We start from the raw sequence: 15,872 nt of genomic DNA on the forward strand, positions 1-15,872 counted from the left end.
CAGGGACATGGGGTTGTTTGCAGTCGACCTAGGACTTGAGCCTGAAGAAGTTGCCCACGGTGACCTCAATACCTTAAGAAGAAAGCATCGCCTTGGACAGACTCAAAACCACAGTGTTGGCAGCCAACTGTACAACATTCCCCCGATGGGAATGATCATATTAAAGCATATTCAAGCGTTGAAATGACCCTAGATGGACAAATGTGGCAAGGCATTATTAGGCCCAGCTGTCACTGGGACATTATGACAAACGGACAAACTTCACCCCTTGCGATGTCCATCACCAACATGTTTTAATAAAGAGATGAACGTACACATTTGGCTTCCTCGCTATGTTGACTTCAAGCAGGTCCCTCCAGGCAGAGCGTCGAGCTTCCCTGGCCTTGGTGGATCCAGCAGCTTCCTTCCTCCTCTAGGCTCCCTGCCTTCCCGATGGGGAACAGGCTCCCATAAACCAAACCCAGGAGGTGGGTGATGCCAGACACCTTGGCCCTTCCTTCCAAGGCCGGCCCCCAAGCCAGCCTCCTCTCTCTTCCTTTGACAATGTACACATTTCACGTGTCTGGGTCCCCCCCTCCTCCCTCCTCAGGCATCCCTGCTGTGGGGTCCACTGCTGGAACCCCAAGAGCTGCCTCTGCGTAAAGACTGAGCCAACCCTTGCTAGCAAGGGAGACAGAGAAACCAGCGGGAAGGGTTCCTGGTCCCCTGACCTCCCGGGAGTGGTGGCGGGTGTAGCATCATTTTTGTTTTCTCTGTCCGCCCAAGCTCAAAATCCAAAGCGCTGAGACCTGAGTTAACCGTTTTCTTTCTCCGAGAGTCACCAAATCCACCTGCTGGAGGAGAGGGCCAGGGAAGGAGCCCCACGTGACCGCCACTGCTTCTGAACCAGGAGACCCCGTTTTGGCTTTGGCCTCTGTCCCCAATGCCTGGGGTAACAGCTTTCTGGAGTTATCATCTGTTGCAAGCCCAGCTGTCCCCATGAACACATTTGGATCCCTTGGAACCAGGGATGGCAACTCCATAGGGGCCAGGTGGGGCACGTGGCTCAAGTTCAAATGCATGTCCATCTGCCAGAGTCTCCACGAGTCAGGCCCTGCCTGGGGAGGCAAACCGAGAGGCCCCTTCCAAGGGAGCGTTTCTCAAACCCAAGAAAATGCTGCTCAGGCCCTACCTGAGTCACCTGCAATTTCGAAGAAGAAAGCTGGGGGCCTGGGGTGCAGGAGAAACCTACTGGACAGGTCCCGTTGGTGGGCGGCAGGTCTCACGGGGCCTGGGCCTGGACTGTATCTATGGAGATCTTTTGGTTGTTTTCACCAAAGGTGTGGCTGGCTAACTCTGGATGGTGTCCCCAGGCACTCCCAGGGTGGCAGTTTTCCCATGCAGATCCACAGGTTATTAACAAACCTCCCCCCACGCATACAGAAACCCCCCGGGGCAAATGCCTCCCCATCTGCGGGTGGGTCTCAGTGAATATGAGCAACTGGGGTCCAGGGTGTACTTTTGGATGAGTTCTTAGTGTCGGCAGTGATGGTCGGTGCCCCAGACAGGCTCCCCCGGCTTTCCGCGCTCCACAGCCCCGAAGACCAGCTCGGCCCCCCCAGGTCACTACTCCTGAGAGCCAGAGTTCGACCTGATGACGCCCGTGCCGTGCGCCCCTCGTCCCACCATCTCCTGGCCCCACTCCCGGTGGCTGGATTCCTGCAGTCCGCGGCCTTTGGTCTCGATGGGCAAAAAGCAGGAGGCCAATGCAGCCAGGACACAGCAGCCACTGTAAACCGCCAGCGACAGGTACACGGAGGACTCCAACATCACCTGGGGAGGAAGATGCGTGTCAGTGAGGGCCTCCGTTCGGAATGGACCGGCGACCATTCAGATGACACCGATCACGCCAGGCCCTCTTGTAAACACTGTGTGATTGTCCCGTTTATCCTTCATGACAGCTCCACGAGGTAGGTTCTTTGTCCCCATTTTACAGAGGGAAACACTGAGACTCGAAGAGGCTTAAGTACCAAAACCAAGTTCATGCAGACACTAAGGATGGGGTTGGGATTTGAACCCAGACCCCATCAGGCCCAAGAGTCTGTGTTCCTTATAACGACACTCTCTCCCTGAGCAGTACCTCTGCTGACTTCCTAGCTTGATGGCACCAGGAAAATCACCCAGCAGGGCTGCACCTCGTATCCTCACTTGGCAAATGGGCCTAAGGGCAGTGTCCGCCTCCTAATGAGAGGATACCGTAGCAGTACTTGGCACCACGCAGGCGCATGGCAAGCTCTCAACCAGTATTAGTTAGCAGTGACATACAATGGCCATCACAGCAGCCCAGAGCAGCGCTGCTCGGCTAAAGCACGCGGAGGAATTCTACGTGCATGAAACACCCAGGATAGGTGACTCCACACAGGCAGAATGCAGCCCGGTGGTTGCCAGGGGCTGCAGGGAAGGGGACATGGGAAGTGACAGCTCAACGGGTACAGAGTTTTATTTGGGGTGATGAAGATGTTTGGGAACTAGCTAGGGGTGGCGGTTCACAACACTGCGAATGTGCTCAATGCCCCTGAACTGTTCAGTTTAAAATGGTTCATTTTTGTGTGATGGAACTTTTATCTCAATTTTTAAAAGTGATAAAAAGAGGGGGGAAATCAATTAGATATTTAAAAAGTAAAAAGGTTTCAAAATAAGATCCCTAAAAATGGGTCAGAATGCTTCAAGACACACAGAGAGCTGCAAAATTCTACAGCTGTACCGAATGATCCCACTCAGAAAGCGGGGACAGGGGCATTTGTTTCCTGCAAAATCATGTTGGCCGACTTGTTTTCATACAAATTATTTTTGGCCAAATCATAGGATACCCTAGGGGTCTTCTGCATGGGAATGGCCTGGGTTTGATCCCCAGCTTTTTTACTTCCCAGCTGTGTGACCTTGGGCAAGTCCCTTTACCCTTCTGAGCTTAAGTTTCCTCATCTGCAAGCAGCATTTCTTTTCTCATAATGGATTGTTAGGATAAAATTAAATAATGCACATAGAGGGCTCTCCCGAAGGCTCAGCATATAGTAAGTGCCTTCCATGCACTGGCTTTTGTCAGACCCATCCCCTCTGTATTTGGGGTGACACCTACCTGAGCAATGAACGGAGTGATGAGAGCACCCACCCTTGCCATGCCACTGCAGGTGCCCAGGCCCAGGGCACGCGTTGCTGTGGGGTAGACCTGAAACACAGTCACCGGATGCAGCCTTGAAAAAATGCAGGTCCCTCCTTCTGCTCCAGCAAAGGGATGATAGGACCGACCCCCATGATGATGGGACTGACCCTCATGGGCAGGCCTGAAGTTAGGGTGAATCCCTCAGGTGTTGGTGATCCCACTAAGGGGAGGGATCCTGGGGTGAAGATTCTTACCCCAAAGGGGATAGGAAGTTGAATTGAGAAAGAAGGGGAGAGGATGAGCTGTGGGTGGGAATCCAGGAAGAGGTTCCTCCTGCCCTGGTGGTCACCAAAGACTCTGCCAGGAACTCCGTCCAGGTTCCAGGTACTGTCCTACCTGCCACTTTCCACTAGTTGACCTTGAAGCACTGGTCATGGACTTTCAAGGCATTTCATAAAGAGAGAGACTAAAATGTTTACACGGTTTCTCAGCTCATACCCAGAAGGGGCCACGTGCTTAGTCTCCTCTAGGCAAATTGAGTGGGAACTATGCATCTTCCAGGACACAGTGATTAAAAAATAAGCATGTTTTTCCACTCCCTTTCCCTGTCTGCTGGCTGGAAGGAGGACTCTGAGGCCCTAGGGCAGGGTGTTTCAACTTTGGCTCTATGGAGGTGGGGTAGGGGGCTGTCCTGTGTGCTGTAGGATGTTTAGCAGCATCCCTGGCCTCTACCTATGGTCACACTTCTGCACCTGCCATCCCAGTAGTGACAACCCAAAATATACCAAGATTGCCAAATGTTCCCTGGGAGGCAAAAATCACCCTTGGTCACAATCACTGGATAAGGGAGTAACAAGATGGAAGGAGCCTGGGTCCTTGAATCACTGTGGGGAGGAAAGCTGTCCATCAACCTGGAACACCTATATTGGACTGTTTCATAAGTGAGAAACTTCTGTTGTGTCAACACATTCTGTTTGGGGGAGTTATTTGTTGCAGGAGGTAGCATGCCTCTAACGAACACAAGGCTCAGTGTAGAAAGCTTAAAAGGAATGAAAAGCCTAAAGAGGAAAAATAAAACTCATACACAATCCCAATACTCAGAGACCATTGCCACATATCCATGTATATTCTAGGGTTTCTGTGATTGTATCCATATATTCATTCTTTTTTTTTTTTTGGTTAATCCTCACCTGAGGATATTTTTTCCATTGATTTTCAGAGAGTGGAAGGGAGGGGTGAGACAGAGAGAGAGAAACATCGATGTGAGAGAGACACATCGATTGGCTGCCTCCGGCATGTGCCCCAATGGGGCCGGGTATCGAGCCTACAACCGAGGTGCATGCCCTTGACCAGTATCGAACCCAGGGCCCTTCAGTCTGAGGGCCAATGCTCTAATCACTGAGCCAAACCAGCTACTCCCAGATACCCCCTCTTACCTCAGGCGTGTAAACATAGGCTGCTTGGAAGCCTCCAGAAATAAACGCTCTTGCAATAAAGAGTAACAGAGTGAGCATAGTTCTAGGGAGAGGAAAAAAGATTAGCAGGAATTTTTTCCATCAGCTTGTTTCAGCAAAGTCCTATCTGCTCAGGCAGAATTTACACCCCAGAAACTGGCAAAGCCCACCTCTACCCAACACGCATGGATGCAGGCATGCAGGCACTCACATCCCGGTTCCCTCTCTAAAGGCCTGCTTTTTAAAAGTGTATCATTCCCCAAAGCACCAGGCTGAGAGATGGAGACATCTACGGTGCCCGGGTTGGGGGCAAGACTGAGCAGAAGTGATATAAATCATCAAAAGTCTAGATAGGACCCAGTGGGGCAGGGTCTGAGCCAGGAACCAACTGAGCCAAGTAAAGTAAACTTCTATTCAGTATTTTTAGGATAATCCTGTTCCATTGTGCCCATAAATATCTCAGGATATCAGCATTTCGTGGTCTAAGCTATATCTTCAGACCTTCCCCAGATTCTTCATCAGGTTTTTTCTGGGGCCACTCACAGGTCAAGAGAGACACGGGCCACTTCCATATTTTGAGCCCAAAAGGGATTATAAAACAGGGCTGATTTAAAATATTTCCATGGAACAAATGAACACTTTAACCCAAACATAAATTGAACAGCTATATGCATGATCTCACTGGGAAATGATATCCAAAGTCTAGATATGACGTATTGGAGCAGAACCTGGACCAAAGCGCCCTCCCACCGCCACCCCCATCAGAGGCCCCAACTTTGAGCTTGATCTTTTGGTTAGTTTTAAGGCAGCCAAGAGCCTCAGTCCTAGTGATGGGCTGGAGGGAATCCTTCAGATGACCTCCGAGGGGTGCAATCTCCAGCTGCAGGCCCGAAGAGCCACCGCCCGTGGCCTGAGAAATGAGCCTGCTGGCCAGAGCGAGCTGGTTTCACCCACCTGCCGACACAGATGAACAGCAAGAGGCTGCACAAGGAGAAGACGACAAAGCACAGAGCCATGGTCTTCTTGCGGCCCAGGCGGTCGATGATCCATAGAGTCACGAGGACACCTGGAGGGGAGCAGGGCGCCAGGGCACTCGGCGTCTGACATGGCTCCCACTGACCCCCACCCTCCGGTAGCCACACCCTGTACAATCTCCTTGAGAGTGGGCTGGACCTAGTGATTCACTTCTCAGGACTAGAATACAGCCAAAGAGATGGGGGTTTAACCTCTGAGATGAGGTTATAAAAGGCTGGGACTGTTTGGGGTTATTATGATTTTTATTTTTGCATTCTCTCTCTCCCTGGCTCTTCTCATGTGCTTGCCTTGTTGGCCACCTGGCAAAGAACTGGAGGTGGCGTCTGGCCAATAGCCAGTGAGGAACTTGCGGCCCTGGATCTAATGACCCTGGAGGAACTGAATCCTGCCAGCAACCACGCGAGTGAGCGTGGGAGCAGGTCCTGCCCCAGACGAGCTTTCAGGTATTGGTTAAAGGCTCTTCCCAGGTGTTAATTCCCTGGTACTTCTGACCACTTTGCTTGCTTGTAGGTTTTCCCTTCCTCCTGAAACAACCCTTAGTTACAGAAATGCGGACACTGGCAGCAGCAAGTTGCAGGAACAGTTTCTGCTACACCTCTCCAAGCCTCAGTTTCTCCAGTTGCAAAATGGGAGTAATTATACAACTTCACAAGGTTAAATGAGAACTTGTCGGTAAAACATTGAGCACAGTGCCTGCTATACAGCAAGCACTCAATAAATACTAGATATTTTTTATCACTATCATAATCATTATTCCTTCTAAAGTGAAAAGATAAAAAACCGTTGCTTTATGTGCAGGTCTGGATTTTTGACATCCCACTGATCCTTTCCAGTGTGACTGGTGTCGGGGGACAATTCTCTGTTGGTCTCTCATGTTTCTCTACATCTTGTGAGTGGAGGTACTAGCTACCCTATCATTTCAAGGTTGTTGGTATAGAAACAGCCTTGGGAGATAGAGATACTGTCTTCTTCTAAGGCAAAGGGCATGTTTGTTTACTGTCCAGTATAATAAAAACGGTGTCTCTCCCTGGGACAAAGGCTGGCAGGTTTCCGGCAGCCTAGTATAAAAGATTTAGGTTCCGGAAGCTTGAGACTCTGCAGCTGTGTTGCAAATCCATTGCACTGAAGTATCTACCTGGCCCCTTTGTCATCAACCCCATGGGACTTGGGGCAAGGGGAGCTGACACTAATACACTACTCGTGCTATTTGCTATGCTCGTGAGTCTTTTGTCTCTGACCCAGGAGTCTCATGTCGTCTGCCAGCAGGCATGAAACTGGACAGCCTAACTTGCTAGCCTTCAAGTAGAGTAAAACCTCAGCCCCTTCCCAGTTCTCAACAATTTGTACCTCAGAGTTGAAAAAATAATCCCCGGTTCCCCTGGAAATGGGATTTGCCTCCAGGTGGCACCAGGAATGTGACACTGAACAGCTGCCACATCCTCAGGCTTCCTTGCCCCAGCCCCACTTCCCACAGATCCCGCACCTGGGAATTCGGAGAGGGTGGTCCACAGCAGGTCCATGTAATCCTCCTCACTCAGGTACTCACAGGCCAGGCTACACTTGGCCTCTACTGCCTTCTTCCTGCTGGAAACTGGGAGGTGGGAGACCGAGAGAGAGGATGAGGCATGTACAGAGCTTCGGATCACACCCTCCTGCTCCCCACACCTTCTTCTGAGTACAATTTGGCTGGTGTGCCGTGGAAAGAGGCCAGGCTCAGGAGTCAGACAGACTCCGGTTTGAGTCCTGACCAACAGTCTATAGCTTCATCTCCTTGAGTATCAGTTTCTTCAAAAAAATTGGGGCTAATAAAACCACTGGGCAAGGTGTTGCTCTTAAGGCAGACAGACTCCAGGGTGGCCCCAAGGAGCTCCACCTATATTATCTGATCTCCATTACTTCCTCGATCTCTCTCTCTCTCCCCCCCCTTCCCTTCCTCTCTCTAAAAATCAATGTAAAAAAATAATAAAATGAGATGAGTTTTAAAAGCCAAAAGAATAACATTTCATGGCATAAAAAAAGGATATGAAACTCAAATCTGTGTTTGCAAATATGGTTTTATGGAAACCCAAGCGATGCTTGTCGTTTATAGTTGCCCACAGCTGCCTCGCTGCTGCAATGTTAGAGCTGCACAGCTCACCAGGCCTAACATGTTCACTACCTGGCCCTTCATAGAAAAAGTGGCCACCCTTGCTTTCTAGCATTCCACTGGATCCCCTACTTGTTTAAGCAGGTCCACTGCTAGGGGCGTGCAACTTATGCTCCATCAATACCAAACCCCAAATCTACAATCGATCTGCTTTCCTCAGAGCCGTTCATTTAGACTCCCACGCCCCGCAGTGAGATGTGACTCCACTGGCTCACTAAATCCTTATACCAATAAACAAAACTATTAACTGAGATTAAAGAGGCTTAATACAAAAAAGATAATTGGGCAAATCCTGCAGACAAGCAAGAACTTGACCCTTTTACCCCCCACCCTGGGCTCAGTGCTAGGAAGTCGGTGTTCTGTTAAAGACAGAATGATTTGAAAGCCCAGACATCGGCCTATAGACTTTGTTTTTAATTCATTCCTTTTGTCCGATGGTTCCCACCTCCAGCTGCACAATAGAATCACCTGAGGAGCTTTTATAACCCACCAATGCCTGGGCTCCACCCCAGGGATGCTGATTGAATTGGTCCGGGCATTGTTTAACTGGCACTGGCATTATTTAAAAGCTCCCCCAGTGATTCTGTTGTGTGGCCAGGGTTGAGCTCCAACCTGGTTCTCAGGCTTAATGTGCACACGAGAACAGCTGCACAGGGTCACAGCTGTCAAACTCAGTGCTGCACTTCAGGGAGCTCTATAAGATGTGACTTGCTGTCATGTCACTTCTATAATGACAGGATGGTCCAGGTTTCAGTAGAGCCCCTTAAAAACCACAGCCCAGATTTTCTATGCTCAGATTTTGTAGAAACTTTCTCCCTGGACCTTGTCGGGTAAAGTCACTGGGATTTGTGCAAGATCAGGCCCTGTAAGGGCAGAACCTGGGGTGGGAGTGTGTGCGTGACGGTGTGTGTTGGGAGTAGGGGCGGTTAACTGGCAAACGGGGCTGCGATACTCACTGCTGCAGACGTCCCCTGCCTGGAAGAGCTCTGTGGTGAGCAGAACTAATCCATAGTAAGAAAACGCATTGGAAAACCTGCCAGGAAGGAAGCAAGAAAGGTAATGGGATGGGCCTTTGGGGGCTTTCCTGACCCCCCTCCCCCCCCCCCCCAGCAGGAAGATGGCAGGTTGCAAACCACAGCGTTGTGATAAAGGGAATTAATCCTGTGTCCTTTGAAAGACCAAGAGCTGTATTATATCACAGACATGCCACCCCTAGGCTGTTTACTCAACTAGCAATAGGGGGGAAAAATGAGGGGACCCAAATTTGGAAGAAAACACAGTGTTGACACCTGTCAGGGCTTCTGGGTTGAGCTGGTCTGGTCAACTTGGACAGGGAAGGAGGGGAGAGGGGAACTTTAATAATATACAGCTCTTTCCCTGAATTCCTGAGAGCTAAATCAATGCACCAAGCATCTATCAAACACCTGCTGTGTGCCCAGGACAAGTGTGGCATCTGCAGACTTCACTAGAATTTCAGATCCGAACAATGCAGTTAATTAATTCCCGACTGTCCCAGGAACCAGAATACCCAAGTCTGTAAGACCAGAACGTTACATCCAGGGTAATACAATATGTGGGAACTCAGTCACAATCAGATGCTGGTGATTAATTTCTTCAGGTTACAATACGTGCTAGCAAATTTAGTGATTTCGATAGTGTGCTAAAATAAGCCTCTACTTAATTGCTTCCAGATTTAAATAGTATCGGCCCAACAGAATCACATGCAAGTAAAGATAGATACCCTCAGCTCTGTAACAACCCCCCCCCATGCTTCAAAAATCCTGCAGACTCCACCCTTGTGCTGGGCACACAGCAGGTCTTTAATATATGCTTGGTGAGTTGAGTCAGCTCTTAGGATTGCGGGGGCAGAGTTCCGTATGTGGGATTCTGTAAAGGGAGCCCAGTTCTGCATGCCATCAAAGCCTTTCCCTCCTGCTCCCTCCAATTGACCCCTTTCACTGACACTCCCCTGCTAATTGGCACCTCTGTTCAAAGGTGAGTAGGAAAGGCGAGACCGGGTTCAAATTGAACACAAAGCCTTACCCGGGTCAACCGCCCGCACTGGTAACGCGATGTACAGGATTTGGTAGAAAGAGAGTTAAAGAATAGCTGAAATGGGAATAGTTGTGGAATTAAATGCCTCCCCCTCCAGCCCCTGCCAATGGCTGTTATTTAAGAAAAGCAGAACACAATCCTGACTAAAAGTTCTAAGAAGGCCCGTGTTGACCAAATCAGTGGTTCCCCAAATATGGGCCCTGTGCCACGGGTGGTGCCCAAGGCAATAGGGGTGGAGCGGGGAACTGATACAGCATTAATATGAAATCTCATTGGGGGGGAGATCCCTTTTAAGTTTCCTTTCAGTTCTTTTGATTGTATCCTGGCCTTACTTAAGTGATGAGTTACTTCTGCCAATGAGCCCTTAGCACCTCCCCTCTCTGTTTCTCCCTCCCATAAATACAGGCACTCAGGGCCCTGGCAAATCATCAACTGGCAACTTTTCACTGTATTTATCTTTAAGAGCGCCTTCTATCTATGGCCTGAAATTAAGTTTTGGGTTTTTGGTGTTTTTTTTCTTTAAAGAAGACATATAAAGTTTCCCTTTAAAAAGCATTTATCTGAGTAACAAGTGAGTCAAATGAAAGAAAACAAGGAAAAAAAATAGTCCAGGTGATATCTGGGTAACACAGAGGCCGGGAGAGTGATGCTCGAGCACCTGAATTTTGCAAACGCTGCCTGAGATCAAAAAGTTCTCTGTGCTTTGTGTGAAGACAAAGCCCCAAATAGGGCACAGAAGAAGGGCATCAAAGTGTCAAGATATGGCTCTTACCATATAAACCACAGCAACAAGGTCGTCCATCTAAAATGGGGCGTGAAAAGGTCCCTCATCTTGCCTCGGTCTTCCTGTAGCGAGACAAAAGTCATGCGGGTGTGCGGGGGCTGGCTCAGAAAGTCTCACCACTGCGGGGTCCCTGCCGGTGTCGCCATCCCGGCCATGCCCCATCCATTAAGGACATCTTCCAAGAGCAGTTTGGCGCCCTGGATCTAAGCCTATCACCGCACTTTCTAATGTGGTTTGATTGTCCAGCCTCTGGCGATCAATCACCTTTGCTAATCAGACCTCACAGGCGCTGAGAGGTGAAACCGGAGCAGGAGTCGCCACGGGATCCATTAGCGACAGCGCATGACTTTCCCCTAATCGCTGGCTGAATTCTCCAGGTGGCGCTTTCAGGACTTGGCAGTGGAAACACGCCGATGGGAGCTGCCAGGCTCCCCTTGCAGGATCGCCCCCCGCCCCGCACCCCCATCCACTCCATGTACACCCGGGATCACACACACGCACGCCCCACCCTGCCCCCTGCACGCGCAGGGACACGCAAGCCACTGGGCCCGTGGCCCAGAAACTGACCTGTCTGGAAATGATGAGTTTCCCCAGCGGCATGGGGGCTCCATTTTCCGTGGCTATCCTCTTTAGGGTGGCGATGGCCTTTTCCTGGTTCCCGGACAGCACATCATACCTGGCACTCTCGGGCAGCCACTGTGGGGACAGGAGACCCAGGCGTGGCAGTTCTGCGTTCCAGCCGCACACTCACCCATGTGTGGAGACCGTGAGGGCGGGGGCTCCTGGCTCTGCCACGGAGCGTGTTGGTTGTGTGACCTTGAGCAATGATCTGACCTCTGTGTGCCTCCCTTTCCTCATCCATAAAATGGGGCTCATAATAGATCCTACCTCTGGGGGTTATTGAGAGTATTAAACAGGGGGCCCAGGTAAGTGCTTAGCACAGTGCCTGGAATGGGTTAGGGCAGCCGTTGCTGTTGCTGTTTCTATTACTGTTATTTGGTGTCAGAGTTCCAGCTGAAGGCTGAATGCAATGAAGAATGCCACCAAAAAGAAAGAAAAAACAAAAAAGACTGCCTCTCTCACGACCATCATCACCAACCCCATCTCTCAAGAAACTACCTCACCTGTCTTCAGCATCATCTTGTAAACTCAGTCTAAGGAGACAGAAAGAAATCAGAAAGCCCTTTAGGCCTAATAGAGTCCAGACCCCAAGTGGGACTAGATAACTATATTTCTGCAAAATGAAGCAACAGCCATTTGTGAAACGAGAGAGAGTGGGACTTGCAGTCAGAAGACCTCCTTTGACTTAGTTCTGTTGTTCATTTCACTGTGTGCCTTTGGACAAGTCAGTCAACCTCTCTGGGCCTCCGTTTCCTCATGAGTAAAACGGCAATGTAGCAGAGGTTGCTAATGTCCATTAAAATTCATGCTGCCTTTCCCGTAGTATATAGAGTTGTCCTTGGATACGGCTGCTCAGCCAGGAACTACATTTCCCAGCCCCCCTTGCATCTAGGTGAGACCATACTTTCACCAATGGCATATGAGCAGAATATTCCTGGCAAAGGTATTTAAGAAGTGAATGTGCATCTCCACCTGCCCTTCCCCAGTCTGCATGTCGATGACGCCAAAGCCCTAGAGGATCACAGAGCTATAAGCTAGAAGGAACCTGGCTGGGCTGGGAATCATACTTGCCAAACGGGAGCACCCATCCTGGACTAGTGAGTGAGAAACAATTGCATTAAGTACTGAATGTGTAGGCTTTATTTGTTACAGCAGCTGGTATTATCCTAACTAATGTAAGTTTTCATCACAGTTCCCCCTCCTACGGTTATTGGGAGGAATAAATACGATAATGCATGTAAAGAGCCTAGCACAGAGCCTGCTACTCAGTTTCACTTAGTAATTATCAACACCTATTGTCATGACCAGGAGTTATGATATTATTTACCATGGATGAGGCCCACCCACCTAAAGGCTTATTTGGGGGCTCACTGGCTTTAAAGTATTTCATGCATGTTGTCTACACATGAACAGACAAAAGGTGTGGCATGATCTCATTGGGGGTGTAGTTTATGCAGAGCTGAGATGGAACGATCATTTGCGCTTCTGGGCCCAGCCATGCAAATATTTAATCCTGTGTTATTATGTGCCTCTCTCTGTTTTACTCAAGCGAGTTTGAGTTGGGTTTCTGTCACTTGCAACTTAAGAGTCCCAATTATTCTAATACAGTTGCCTTAAGTGCACATCTTGCAGTGGTGGGACCTAGGTAACCCTCCATCCTCGGTTATCTCCCTAAAGAACATCCCAGCGGCGTTTGTCTGGAGGAAACGCAGTCCCCCATACAAAGCCCACCTCAGGCTGGGTTCCTCTGTCTCATTCTCTGATTAAAAAAATCATCTTAAAAGGTGGCTTAGGTGCCCTCCTCCATGCCCTCCCCGCCAAAATATCTCGAACAGCAGAAGGTCCCGTAGCGAAGGCTGAGATCTCGTAAAGGGTACCTACAAAACACAGGACAGCAAAGATGAGGAGCGGGACGGCTGAGAGGATGAGCAGCCAACGCCAGCCCAGGCTGGGCATCACAAACACAGCCAGGATGACCTCGAACACTGTCCCGATGGCCCAGAACACCTGGCACAGAGAATGGGGGTTAGTGACAGGGTCAGCACTGGTCAACACAGTGAGCAATTTCAGGGTTATGGGAGACGGGGTAACCCATGTGGGTAAGGGGTCCTTGAGGCCAGCAATGAATTTGCCCTGAGATCTTGGTTGGAAAATGGGTCACAGGACCCTGGCAGAAAGAGGGCCTGAGAGGGACTGGCTGGACCAAGAGAGTTTTAAGGCAGCCCGTAGGCCACAGAGATGGCCATGCATGGAGATCTCCGACAGGACACCAGGGAGGTGGAGTGTGATGATAGGGAGTTTGGTCTTCTCACGCTGTGCCATTCAGCACCGACTCTCAGATAAAAGTCATTTCCAGTTCAAGAAGGACATACCACCTGCCGGGGACCCTTTTTAAAAAAATTATTATTATTAAAGGGATGGTAGACTGAATTTTCTTGTCAATTGTAGAACTTATCCATATTTCAAAACAATTATGTCAAAATCAGCAGAACATCCATCTAAGTCTTTGCAAACGGAGCCTGTTATATTTTTTTCTCCAACTCCCTTCTCCTTGCTCTGTGACTCAAGACACCTGAGAACCCCACGCCAGAGACAGAACTCTCCAGAAACCCAGCCACCCTTACCTCAATCAGCAAGATACACTTAGCTCTGGCTTTCATGGGAAGGAACTCAGCATACAGCGTCACCCTGAGGAAGCAAAGAGACAGACAGAGGGTTAAGGTGGGGACTGAGCCAGACGATGGCTACAGCTTCCTGAATTTCTAGGCCAACGTTGCTCTGAGTGTGGCCCGTGGGCCACTTACATCAGAGTTTCCTGGGCTGATGAACCTAGAGCATGCGGTCTTTTTTTTTTTTTTTAAGTTGAAGCAGTACATGGATGCATTTTCATGGGAAAACAATGTAGGAATACCTAAATATACAATTTGTAGTGTATAACAATCCTTCCCTTCCTCATGACCCTTCTTCCATGCTGGAGATGTATGCCACTGTCTCCCAGAACCACACGAACCTGAATGGGGCGGGTCCACCTACACCCGGACTCCAGCCCTTTCACATCCTTGGGTTTCACATCCGCAGGTTCAACCCTCCTTGGGTCAAAAACTATTTTCCCATTCCCAGCAGCAGGTGTTTTTCATCCACGGATGGTTTAATCTGCAGATGCGAAACCTACGCATAGAAAGGGCCGACCGTGGTTAAGCTTTTGGGGAGTCAAAAGTTATACTCAGATTTTCGACTGCACAGTGGTGGGGCCCCTCACCGCCCCCCCTCCTGTTTTTCAAGGGTCAACTGTACTTGGTCCTGAGTCTATGTCAGGATCCGCTTCCAACAGGACAGTTTGGGAATCTTTCCCTATTTATACGTAGATCTACAACATTCTTTTTGAACAGCTGCAACCCAGGCGATCGATACGTAGATGGTTTGCAATGTCCTGTGTTTGCAGCAACCCAGGCCACAGAAACATCTTGTCCTGGAATTGTTGCGCCCGCCCCGCCCCGCGATTCACAGCAGTTTATAATGAAAGCGAGCTGTGTGGTCTTCATCCAAAGGGTGGCGATTATGACTACACGGACACTGAAAAATAAAGGAGCTGGTAACAAAATCAGCAGCGCCAAGAAGCAGCCGGTACCGGCACAAATAAACCCCGGCTGCAAATAATCGCATTTATAGCGCTTCGGTGGCAGTTAGAGATTAGCCATCTGGATCCCACGCGCAGAAAGACGCGGCCTGCCATCGCCACTCGGCATTTCTGCTGAACCTTCGGAAGAAAAGGCCGGGCCCAGGACGGGTTGGCGAGCCAGCTCCTCGCAGGCAGCAACCTGAAGGACCTCCGGAGGCGAGCTCCAGGTGGAGCGGGTGGGCAGCTCCCTGGGGGGTGCCCGCATTTTTAAGAGCGGCTAAAACCCAAGTCAGATGCCGGGGCAGGAAGGTTTCCACCCAGCCTTTGAGGTTAGTGGCGTTTTTGTTGAAGGACACAGCACCCTCTGCTGGAAATAAGAAATGATCGGCCAGGGGGCCCACCTGCAGCTGATGTTCTTCTTCGGGTGCGAGGGGGTAGGTGCAATTAAAGGCAATTAACGTTTGGGAGGGAGGAAGATTATTTAAAATAATAATTTAAAATTTTTTCTAAAGCAAAAATGTATTGTTTGTAATGATAAAAACAAACCTGCATTTAGCTCCCTTGCTTGAATTAAAGTCCCTTCCTTTTAAAGCTCCTTCATAGACAGAAAATGGAATTATTTGGTATTCTAAATGTGATTCCTCTTTTTACCTTAATTAAAAGAATAGCACCTGCCCTGGCTGGGTAGCTCAGCTGGCGAGAGCGTTGTCTGGATACGCCCAGGTTGCAGGTTCGATCCCCAGTCAGGGCACATACAAGAGTCAACCAGTGAATGCGTAAATACGTGGAACGACAAATCCATCTCTCTCTCTCTTCCCTTCCTTCTCTCTAAAATTGATTTTAAAAATTTTTAAAGAAAAAGAACAGCAGCTGCTCAGAACCACCATTCTATGTTCCCAGAATCATCTCCAAATCAGTGCTCGGGACCCATGGGCATTAATGATTTACCAGGACCTCTGACTATGTAAGCCCAGAACTCTTTCCCAATATTTGTTTAAACGACAGAAAGTGCTTTGGCA

General features: G+C 49.5%; 1 protein-coding gene across 1 annotated transcript in view; it reads right to left on the reverse strand.

The window, feature by feature from the left end:
* Positions 1 to 233: 233 nt before the first annotated feature.
* The window catches only part of SVOP (SV2 related protein), a 36,990-nt gene continuing 21,351 nt past the window's right edge, over positions 234 to 15,872 (reverse strand). The window contains exons 7-16 of the mRNA XM_081123705.1: positions 13,859 to 13,922; positions 13,116 to 13,241; positions 11,181 to 11,309; positions 10,602 to 10,675; positions 8,731 to 8,807; positions 7,112 to 7,219; positions 5,548 to 5,659; positions 4,576 to 4,657; positions 3,116 to 3,205; positions 234 to 1,812 (exon numbers count right to left, since the gene is read on the reverse strand). Coding sequence (XP_080979831.1) covers positions 1,606 to 1,812; positions 3,116 to 3,205; positions 4,576 to 4,657; positions 5,548 to 5,659; positions 7,112 to 7,219; positions 8,731 to 8,807; positions 10,602 to 10,675; positions 11,181 to 11,309; positions 13,116 to 13,241; positions 13,859 to 13,922 — 1,069 coding nt within the window. The 3' untranslated portion in view covers positions 234 to 1,605. The remainder of the gene's footprint in view (positions 1,813 to 3,115; positions 3,206 to 4,575; positions 4,658 to 5,547; positions 5,660 to 7,111; positions 7,220 to 8,730; positions 8,808 to 10,601; positions 10,676 to 11,180; positions 11,310 to 13,115; positions 13,242 to 13,858; positions 13,923 to 15,872) is intronic.

Source organism: Miniopterus schreibersii (genome assembly GCF_964146895.1).
Source record: "Miniopterus schreibersii genome assembly, chromosome: 20".
In the NCBI taxonomy this organism is placed as follows: Eukaryota; Metazoa; Chordata; class Mammalia; order Chiroptera; family Miniopteridae; genus Miniopterus; species Miniopterus schreibersii.